At 45.7% G+C, this 11,296-nt stretch overlaps 1 protein-coding gene across 1 annotated transcript; it reads right to left on the bottom strand.

Moving 5' to 3' along the window:
* Positions 1–2,432: 2,432 nt before the first annotated feature.
* On the bottom strand, positions 2,433–9,137 carry dhfr (dihydrofolate reductase). Its single transcript, XM_072664789.1, has 6 exons — positions 9,010–9,137; positions 6,976–7,025; positions 6,767–6,872; positions 6,427–6,553; positions 4,009–4,124; positions 2,433–2,764 (listed from the first exon to the last, which is right to left on the bottom strand). The coding sequence occupies exons 1-6, from the start codon at positions 9,099–9,101 to the stop codon at positions 2,680–2,682; spliced, it is 576 nt and encodes a 191-aa protein (XP_072520890.1). The 5' UTR covers positions 9,102–9,137; the 3' UTR covers positions 2,433–2,679.
* Positions 9,138–11,296: the final 2,159 nt, after the last annotated feature.

The raw sequence follows: 11,296 nt of genomic DNA, 5'->3' as shown, positions 1-11,296 counted from the left end.
GCCTAGGAGCTAACCTTACTCCCCAGCACCAGGTTAGCCTACGAGCTAAACTACCTAATCTTACTCCCCAGCACCAGGTTAGCCTAGGAGCTAACCTTACTCCCCAGCACCAGGTTAGCCTAAGAGCTAAACTACCTAACCTTCCTCACCAGCACCAGGTTAGCCTAAGAGCTAACCTTCCTCACCAGCACCAGGTTAGCCTAAGAGCTAACCTTACTCCCCAGCACCAGGTTAGCCTAAGAGCTAACCTTCCTCACCAGCACCAGGTTAGCCTAAGAGCTAACCTTCCTCACCAGCACCAGGTTAGCCTACGAGCTAAACTACCTAATCTTACTCCCCAGCACCAGGTTAGCCTAAGAGCTAACCTTCCTCCCCAGCACCAGGTTAGCCTAAGAGCTAACCTTCCTCACCAGCACCAGGTTAGCCTAAGAGCTAAACTACCTAATCTTACTCCCCAGCACCAGGTTAGCCTAAGAGCTAACCTTCCTCCCCAGCACCAGGTTAGCCTAAGAGCTAACCTTCCTCACCAGCACCAGGTTAGCCTACGAGCTAAACTACCTAATCTTACTCCCCAGCACCAGGTTAGCCTAGGAGCTAACCTTACTCCCCAGCACCAGGTTAGCCTAAGAGCTAAACTACCTAACCTTCCTCACCAGCACCAGGTTAGCCTAAGAGCTAACCTTCCTCACCAGCACCAGGTTAGCCTAAGAGCTAACCTTACTCCCCAGCACCAGGTTAGCCTAAGAGCTAACCTTCCTCACCAGCACCAGGTTAGCCTAAGAGCTAACCTTCCTCCCCAGCACCAGGTTAGCCTAGGAGCTAACCTTCCTCACCAGCACCAGGTTAGCCTACGAGCTAACTTACCCAACCTTACTCCCCAGCACCAGGTTAGCCTAGAAGCTAAACTACCTAACCTTACTCCCCAGCACCAGGTTAGCCTAGAAGCTAAACTACCTAACCTTACTCCCCAGCACCAGGTTAGCCTAAGAGCTAACCTTCCTCACCAGCACCAGGTTAGCCTACGAGCTAAACTACCTAACCTTACTCACCAGCACCAGGTTAGCCTAAGAGCTAACCTTACTCCCCAGCACCAGGTTAGCCTATAAGCTAACCTTACTCCCCAGCACCAGGTTAGCCTATAAGCTAACCTTCCTCACCAGCACCAGGTTAGCCTATAAGCTAACCTTCCTCACCAGCACCAGGTTAGCCTACGAGCTAACTTACCCAACCTTACTCCCCAGCACCAGGTTAGCCTAGGAGCTAACCTTACTTCCCAGCACCAGGTTAGCCTAGGAGCTAACCTTACTCCCCAGCACCAGGTTAGCCTAGGAGCTAAACTACCTAACCTTACTCCCCAGCACCAGGTTAGCCTAAGAGCTAACCTACCTCACCTTACTCCCACACACCAGGTTAGCCTAACAGCTAACCTACCTAATCTTTTCCAGGGGGAAAAGGCTTTCTACTAGGTTTTGGGGAAGCATTGCTGTGAGGATTTGATTGCATTTGGCAACGAGAGCATTAATTAGTGAGGTCAGGATGTTGGGTGATCACCACCCCACCTCATCCCCAACTCCTCCCAAAAGCTTTGGATGGAGCACCATCCATCATTCTAGAGAACCGTTCCTCCACTGCTCCACAGCTCAATGCTGGGGGGCGTTACACCCCTCTAGCCCACACCTGGCATTAGGCAGCATGGTGCCAACTGCTTCATCTTCATGCACCACCTACTAAGAGCCACCCAAGCTGTGCTCTTCTCTACCTAGACGCTCTCTACGCTACCAGGTTCCCGAGCTGCGGCGAGGTGAAGAGGAGGAAGACAGCTAATCACGATGTAACGGTTCTGTCTGAAATTAAGTCTAAGTGCTACTTAAAGACCATTGAACAGGAGGAGGGGGGTTGTGTGTATGTGGAGGGGGAAATTGACCTGTCAATCAAACTAATTTCCAGCTTGGCGCCAGCGTTCGTAGCTTCCTGCTGGGATGCTAGACTTGAAACCAATCAGCCTCAAAAGGTTATACCTGATTGCAGCCTTTGGCTTTTGTTAAATAGGGCTGCTTAAAGGGACGAGTTACGAGGGAACTGTGTGTGTGTGTGTGTGTGTGAAGAAGTGATACTCCAATGTTGTGATCCAGCCTGAGAAACTGCACCAGTAATTAGTCCTCCAGCTGAAAGACCAAATGCATATTCATGAGCGGCGCGAAACGGGCCAGGCCGATGTGGGTCAGGCTGAACAACAGCCACTTCTCGCTCACTGCTGCAACTCGCACAGGGGTATGGAGATGAGCTCATCGCTGTTTCTGGAGTACAGAGGGGCAAAATATGGACAAAAGTATTGGGACAGCTGTCCATTCATTGTTTCTTCTGCAGCTCATCACAGTTTTTGTAGTACAGAGAAGCAAAATAATAAAGAAGGAAAGGGCAAGACCTACATGTGAGGATTTTAAACAGGGCATTTAATTATTTAAAAAATAATAATAATAAAAGATAAACAGCTCTCCCCCAAAGGAAGATACCAGTGTAATTTAGTCCATGTTGCCTCTATGCTCAAGATCAGGGCATCTAAACTCCTCATGCCCTGGGTCCCTACCGTTTAGTTTTTTTTTTTTAATACAGCACATAGAAGACAATGTAAACCAGCACTTCTGCGAGAATCATCTAAAGAAACATCTTGAAATCCGCTCAACAGTGGTCCTTGCTCTCATACACCTCAAATACGTACTGCAGGCCATTTTCTTCCTGTAACCCAGAAGGGACTCCTGGAAACCTGGACACAAAAAAAAGAGAGAACACAAGAAGCATGGAGCTCTTACATTACGTTTTGTATGTGCTGATAAAGAAAAAAGCTAGGCAGAAGGCAGGAGGGCAGAAAAGCATCTCATAACGCACTACACCACATCCAACCTTGAAGAGGATGGCATAGGACCGTGGCGGGTTTCACGTCTGTCAGCCAAGAACAGAAGACAAAACTAGACCGTGCCTGGTCTGCTGAATCTCGATTTCCACCAAAGGCTCACAGATGGTCATGGCCGGATTTCAGCATTTCTTCACGGCCACTTCCAGCATGATGTGGCACCATGTCACCAAACTGGCTTCACGGGGGCTCAGAGTAGCTTCATGCTGATTTGTTATCAGCAGCCGGAGCCTGAAGGAGCACAACAGGCCATGCTCACTCTGGGTGGTAGAGGTCTCCCCTCATCATCACTACCATCGAGGTAGGGATCCGTCGCTTGTGTTCAACATCTTGTGGAATCCATGCCACAAAGCCCCACCCAAAATGAGTGTAGTATTAGAAGTGATGTGCTCCACAGAAGCATATGCAGGGAGGACCACCAAGGGACAGTTCAAGCCTGATTTTAGGATTACATGTCTTTTTAAATATGACTGTGATTTTTCCCCTCACTGCATTTTGCTGTCAAGAACTCTGAGGGCCCCCCCATGAGGGTTGGCTGCCGTTGTGCACCGGTAATTCATCAGAACGGTTTTAAACAGACAGATGCCCGTGCGCGTAAACAAGGGGCTCGGCCCGCTCCATGCATCTGTCAGATGAGCTAGGAGTAAAGATAATAATGCTGTGTTGTGCCTCCATTGGCCCTCTAAGTGCTCTCCAAATGACTGCCGAGTGCAATAACTTGACATTAGGTACAACTACGTGCTTTTATGTTAACAAGAGAGCTTTAAGGGCCCCTGTTGATGTCAACCTGCTTTTTAGCGTTGAGTTCAAAGCCCGGCATGTGTGCGTTTGGTGTGCCAACAAATCCATTTGCACCCTTGTAATGCAAAAATCGCCACAAAAGGGAAAGCGCACCCCATAAAGGCGCCGTTTAGAAGTGTATGGATCTGTAGCTGTGGAGGTCAAGGGGAGCTAAATTGGCACTTCCTTTTTGGGAGAGAACAGGGGCAGGGCACCTTTCTGACTGACCTCACCTGGCACCTAGGACTTGGTCTACAAGACTGGGCTCTCAAGAAGAAGAAGAAAATGGAAAGGAGAGCGGTTAGAGTAGCACTCACTCAGACAGCTGCCTGTACTTGTCGAGGTTGATCTTGGGGATGTACGTGTCGCAGTCAAACTGCTTCAGAATCCGCGTCACAAACAGCCGCTTGTGTCCAGAGCTCTCCATTGCCTCCTGTTAAAAAAAAAGGATTTGCAGAAAAGACAACTGTTCAAAAACAACTGCTTAAATAATGGAAATAAATGATTATAATAATTATAATGCAAATAGTTTACTACTGAGATTGAAACACGGTACTAATATCTGAACTTTGAGGGCAGTCAAAAATCACTATGGTGAAATGGTGCTTTCAGCGCAGTAATGTGAGGTACCAGTGCTTGTTTGGCATGACCCTGAATTCGACCCAGCGATCCTTGGGTTGTAGTGGCAGAGCCTTAGTCTTCTGGACCACTCGGAGCCCCAGCAACAGGTTGAAGTCCCTAGTCGTGGATGATCCCAAGTGATTTAGTGTGTGATCGAGGAGCGCGAGACATGCAGTCTTTCAAAGTCTTGTAGATGTTCCCTTAGGCTTTATAGGCACCTACCAGCTCAACCTCGTCACTTCCTATTGGGGCCGTTTTCTCTTCTTTTGCCCATTAGCCAAGCGCAAATAGCAACACTCAACCCTAAGAATGCTAACACAACACATCAGAGATCCGGAACGCAAGAGCTTGGTCACTCTGAATATACCCACAGGCCAAACTGGACAGACTCAAACCCCTACATGCACCAAGAAAGCAACATTTAAAAGGCATTGAAACATGCACTGGTCTCGTCAGATGTGTGGGGGTGAAGGAATATGATGGGAGGATGGGCTTTTGTAAAAGCGTCCTTGAGCAGCACAGTTCCCTGGGCAACTGACTGTAGAGCGAGGAGTGTCTGAGCGTGTGTGTGTGTGGAGGGACTACAGTAAACTATTCATAAAGCTACACAACACCGATTTTATTGATTTATTGAGTTATGTATGTGTCATGTAGCCTCATAAAAGGAGCTCTGCAGTAAGGCGTTACCGGGACTACAAGAACAGAAATCTGTGAACGGGCTCAAAGCAAAAGTGAGGGCACCCTTCTGTAGCAGCTAAGAGTCTTTCAGTTCTTGACTGGGGGGGATTTTTCACCCATTCTACCTGCAAATGGGCTTCTCGCTTGGTGAAATTCTTGGGTCGTCCCGCTGCATTGCTCTTTTGAGGCCTGTCCACAGATTGTCGGCGACGCACAGGTTGGGGGGGTGTTGGGGCGAGATAGCGAAGGCCATGACAAAAAACCTTCAGCTCGCAGCTCCTGAGGTTTGGATTTTGAGATACGCGATCGATCCATCCCATGCTTTCTGCTTTCATGAGCAACAACAGCAGCCTTTTAGTCCCGCCTCCTTCGGGGTTCAAGAAGGAGGGGCTTTTTATTGGCTCTATTATTGTGATGTGCTTGGACCCCTATAATTGCCACTTACAATATAATTTGAACGAAGACTGGTGTTGAACTTTGCTTAAACTCATTTATATCAATTGTGTTTATTAATTTCACATGAAAACTACATGATAGCAACCAACACAAGCTAAGCTAACAATTTAAATTGGCAAAAGTCACCCAAGAAAATATCAGGGCTTACAAAACAAGGCTTTTGGTTCAGATTTGCCAAAAAAAAAGTAAAATGCTAAAATACTAATTACTAATACCAACTGCTTTTTGAGTATGAAGTATCTACTATAGATAAAGGTTGAGTCAAAGTTGAGTATACTCAACTAATACTACTCAACATAATATCCAAGACCCATACTCAGAGGTCCTCGGTTTTTGAGTGTGGTTACGATTGCCTATATCCCACCATGCAATGCAAAATGGAAAGGGGGGAGCTACTCAAGTCTAGAACTTTTTTTTAGGAATAAATGGCGGATAACCATACAAGTGCAACAGCAACAGAGGCTGGAGAACTTTGTGGGGCATGTTGGCATAGCAACGCTTCATCCCTTCCCAACTGGAATGCAGCCTATGACTTTCAAACCATGGGCTCCTCTAAGCAGCTAGCCAGCACTTTAATAACTCCAAGAGAAGACTGTAAGAAGTTATGAGAAGATACATTTTGCTGCATCTCCAAAATTCTCTTAATTGTTAGATATTTTTTTGTTTTTTTAAAAGGAGGAAACTTTTCATGACAATAACACTTTTCCAACTGTTAAGCACAGGGCTGGATTGATTATCCTTTGGGGTTGCATTGCAGCCAGTGGCATTGAGAAGATTCCACTGGTAGAGGGGAAAAATAACGGTCTACCTCAAGAGGTGCAGCTGAAGGTTTTAACAGGGCATCCCACCGTCATCCAACCTAAACATCATTAGACATCAGCTGTGGATGGACCTTTATCACTGGAACACTACCATGCACTACTGTGGGATTATTACACAGGCACAGGCTGACAACGTGGCGTTCCTGTACCTGCTCTCACCTTGTACAATGAGCTTCCACCAATCACCCAGATCTGGTCAGCTTGAGCTGCTAGCTCCGGAGCGGCCAGCAGACCGAGCGCCGAGCTGAAGTCTGACGCAAGGTAGTGCGCTCCCTCTGGAGGCTCCCTAAACCAAAAGGCAGAGCCAGCTTTAGTCAAATTCACTTCACAAACAACTCCCACCATGTCCTAAAGTTTTTAGACGCCAGATTAGAGCGACCCTAGAATCTCTCCTGAAATTGCTGTGAGAATTGATCGCATTCATTAGAGCACTGAATTAACGAAATGACTGCGTATATCAAAACTGAGTGGGTTACGTTAGTCGAAGCACTGTCCTTACTTGAGTTCTCTGCTGAGAACAACGTTGATTCTGTTCTTGAGAGGCCGGTTCTGTGGAGGTATGGAGAACCACGTCTTCCTGCCCATTATGACCACGTTTTTTTTACCTGTCAAATCATATGCACACAACATGGTTCGATAATTGAAGGATACAGGGAGTTTTATATACTTCAGAAAAACTAAAATAAAAGACACCATATGCAGACTTGCCTTCTACAGTAGGAGTCATGGTCATCTTCTGAAAGTGTTTGAATTCTTTACTGCAAAAACAAAACACACACATTTTCCCACATTGGACAGGTTTTGCTACCTGCTGTATAAAAATCATCACACCAAGAGGTTTTCATAGCGGCTTTTACAGGAATATTTAAAGTAATTGTTCAAATAGGGGAAAGGGTTTGAAAATGGTCATTTAAAGCAGCCATATGCGAAACACTGCTTTTTTCTTGCTCCTGTGCTCCCTTACAGGATTCGTCGCAAGCGTTTTCCTGCCAGCTTCAGGTTCCTGCGTTCTTGAGCCCTACGTGATGCCAATGATGGCAGCGTTTTCCTCCCTGTTACAAGTCAGTGAAGCAACAACATAATTTTGAAGCTGCTATTTTAAGGTAATTTTTTCATACTGCTGCTTTAATAATGAAGTATTGCTGTTTTTTTGCTTATACAAGTCCACACACAAAACGAGTTTTACTGTGAATAGTTAAGCAAGTAAAAGACGACCTTAATTTCCAGGTTAAGGTCATAAAGTTAAGTACATTAATTAGGTAATTAGTCCTTGGGCAAACTTATCCTAGAGCTCAGATCTCTTGCAAATAAGGGCCCACACCTTTGAAATGTGCTTATATTCCACTCTACGAATATCTAATCTTTACCTTTATGCCTTTTGGCGCAATATGTGCCACTCAGGGGAAAACCTGAGGTAGACTATATGTCTTTTAGCATATATATATATATATAAATATAAAAGACAGTGGAATGACTAGAACTTGCCCTCCAGCCAACCACCTTTCCCTCGCTCTTCATTTCAGCTGAAACTTTGGACTTGAAAACGTAATAAAACAAACTGCACTTTTGGACTCGCGAGCGTCCGTTTCCAAAACAAGAACCAATGCCAATATTTTAACATGCCAAAACCTTTTAGGAAGAACCAGTGAAACCTAATGAGGTTAGAAAAGTGAGCCCATGTCGTTAACCTGAGGAAAGCAGATTATCAAAACTCAATCCAGGTAAGACCACCCTGATTAGCTCTTGCTGGACTATGATAGCTGAGGTGGACATTGTTGGCAGGTTTTTTATTTGAGTTTGGTGGACATGACCAACCTGACCGAGGCTGGCTGTCAAGCTGGTCACACATGGTCAGGCTTTTAATGGTGTAACGTCTTCTCCATGCTGGGCTTACGAGCATAGTCACGCTGGTCATACTGGGGGACTAGTCTGGTCAGGTTGATCGTGCTGGTTGACCAGCTAAACCACCAAACTGGTCAGAAGTTAGCTGTGTACATCCATAGTGTCTGGACATTTATGGCATTTAGCAGACGCTCTTATCCAGAGCGACTTACAAGGTTACTCGTATTACACAGGGGGGCCAATGTAGTGTTAGGAGTCTTGCCCAAGGACTCTTATTGGTGTAGTGCAGCATAGTCACCCAGACCGGGAATCAAACCCTGGTCTCCCACATGCTGTTGTTATAACGCAATGGCAGGTGGTGGTGTTATCTGTTGCGCCACACCAACCACCTTAAGTGGAAGTGGTTGTGTCTGTTGTGTGTGGTTGTGTCTGTTTTCCTCATCCAGTCCTGAATTATTTTTAATAAAATTAAGAACAGTAACTGGACTAAAGTCATTTAGTAATGCTGTAATTTAATATCTGTAGCGTTTAGAAATGTTCATAATTACAATGACAGGTGACCTGAAACCCGTATTTTGAAGAGTCGTCGAACTTCCCGTTGTCGCGAGCGTATTACAAAATAAAAGCTATATATTTTTAATTCAAATTACTACAATAATAATAATAATAATAATAATAATTTTTATAATAACAAACATGTCAAATAACATCGTGTTTTCGTTTCGTTTCGTTTGCTACTAATACTGAATTTGTGCACAGACTGAAATGAGCTTGTTGCTCGATCTGTCCAATTCCACCTTAAATGCCACAGCAGACTGAAACTTCTGGACCTTTTTAAGGTGGAAATATAAAATAAAACAATGAAAAGCTTAAAGTTCAGCTTCACATGCAGACTCTTACCTCAGTCTGATCGGGTGCCAGGGAAGATTCCCATTTTTCCCGATTCCCATATCGGGACAAACAGCAACTATACAGTTCAGTCTGGAAGACATAACGGCCGCCTGTCTGTCTGTCTGCGGGACACAGACCTTCCCGCCACTTTGCGTCCGAGCGGAAGTGAGATCATAGATAAACAAACAACGCCCACCGGTACAGCGCGCCAAAAGCGCCCCCTGCTGTTAGGACGTTGAAAAGCCGTTTCAGGACATTGGAGAAATACTTGATGTGACCTATTTAACCCCCAATAGACAGATGTTTGAATGCTCTAACCCTACGTTTTATTATTGATTTATTTTATATTAATTTACCTAAATAATGAAATGTGTACACTAGTGTATATTACACCGCATATGCAGAGACATATGTAAAAGTCTGAGCACCACTGCCCAAATAATGTGTTCTATCTCAGAACATGTCCATGTTGGTCCCACATATGGATGCCCACCGGGGTCAGTGATGGGACCAGGATGATCTGGGTTGTACGCTGAGATTAAGGTGAGCTGTGACGATGGGGCCCATTTGGACTCCTGCCCACCTGTAACCCACCTAGCCCACCTTTCCACTCATGTGAGCCCCACTCCCGCTCCAGTCGGGGCTGTTCGTGCCCTTAATGGTGTCGGCCCTGCCGCCGTAGGAGCCGTTACACCACAGCTTGATGTACAGGTCAGGCAGGTTGCTAATGCTAATGGAGGCCCAGAGATTGGACACGACATCGACAGCTTCGCCCAGCAGCATGTGAGAGACCAGGACCAGGATGGCGATGGATGTAAAATGCCTCCAGACCTTAATGTTAGTATGAGAATGGTGTGAAACCATCAAACCCCAGTAAGACTTTATTGTTGCCCTATATTTCTAAAAGTGCTGTAGATTCCGAGACCACTGGACATGTAAATACTCAAAGTACCCAGTTCCTGTTTTCAGGGAGCACTTGGCACTAAAAGGGGATTGGCACTTTGTATTTTATAGGAACAGCTTCCCAAGTGGTCATCTGTAATGAGGTCTTTGTCCCACGCCTCCACCCTCAGGCATTCGTCCAGCAATGGCATACAGTCATCGGGGTGCCTGAACCCTAGTTATTTTATTTAGTCATTAGTCCCAGTGCAAAAACCATTAGGAATTATTTGGTAATTACTTGGCCATCAGGTTTAGCACTTAGGTTTTGTGGAATCAAACAGGGTTCTGATTTAGGGTTTCTAAAATTGATGTGGCATTAATGGGTTAATAATAGTATACTATAATAATACCAGCAAGTGAGTAAGTATACCGGTGAGGAGGTTTAATGGTATAATGGTTTTAATGGTATAAAGATATAATGTCTAAGACATCAGGCAACGTATTTGGAACCATACAATAATTTTGTTATTTCTACAGAATTATGTCAAAATTTCACATCAGACTAAAGACAATGTTTGCATCTCATCAGATTAGTAGATTAGACTATTTAAAAAAGTGGTGAAATTCTTTCTTTAATGGATGAAAGGATAAGAATTGTGTGAAGTGGCTCCGAATTTACCATCACACAGTCAAACGTCCCTCTTTGATTAGTTGTTAAACATGGAAAACCACTGCATCTGAAGCCTCCTGCGTTTAAAGATGAAGTCTGTGGGATTTACTGTCTAATCACTGACGGGCTTGATCTGACGTGTCCGATCTAGACGTGCTCATTTGGACGTGTAGTTGAAGTACACGGTGCCTTTCTTCAGGGAGCACCTGGCATTACTGTGACTTCCCTTTGAAGTTTTGTAGTTACAGCTACCCAAGAGGTCGTCGTTGTTGAGGTCTTGGTCCCAAACCTCCAGCCTCAGAGTAGCTCCGGGCGTGCAGCCGAAGGTGAACCTTCCGCTCCAGTTGGGGCTGTGCGTGTTCTTGGCAGTGTCGGTCCTGCCACCGTAGGAGCCGTTACACCACAGCTTGACGTAGGGGTCAGGCCGGTTGCCGAAAGCGTCACCAGACAGGCCACTGGCTCGGAGATCCGACACGACGGTGCCAGCATCGCCTAGCATCACGTAGGATACCAAGACCAGGACGGCGAGGTGCATCAAGCCAGAAGAGAACGCCATGGTTTCGTCTGTAAAGAATGAAGGCCCAAAACCAGATCCTTACACTGCGCTAGTCTAGTGCTGCAGGACTGAAACATGCAAGGCGTACGACGTGAAGCTACTGAAACAGATAGCCTTACCTCCAGGTGTCTTTCTCAGCAACGAGTAAACCCAAGTACACTCGGCTCGGCTGCAGCCCCAATTTAAAG

Source organism: Salminus brasiliensis, chromosome 20 (genome assembly GCF_030463535.1).
Source record: "Salminus brasiliensis chromosome 20, fSalBra1.hap2, whole genome shotgun sequence".
Classification (NCBI taxonomy): Eukaryota; Metazoa; Chordata; class Actinopteri; order Characiformes; family Bryconidae; genus Salminus; species Salminus brasiliensis.
Note: the sequence above shows the minus strand (reverse complement) of the source record. Positions and strands in the feature narration are given on the sequence as shown.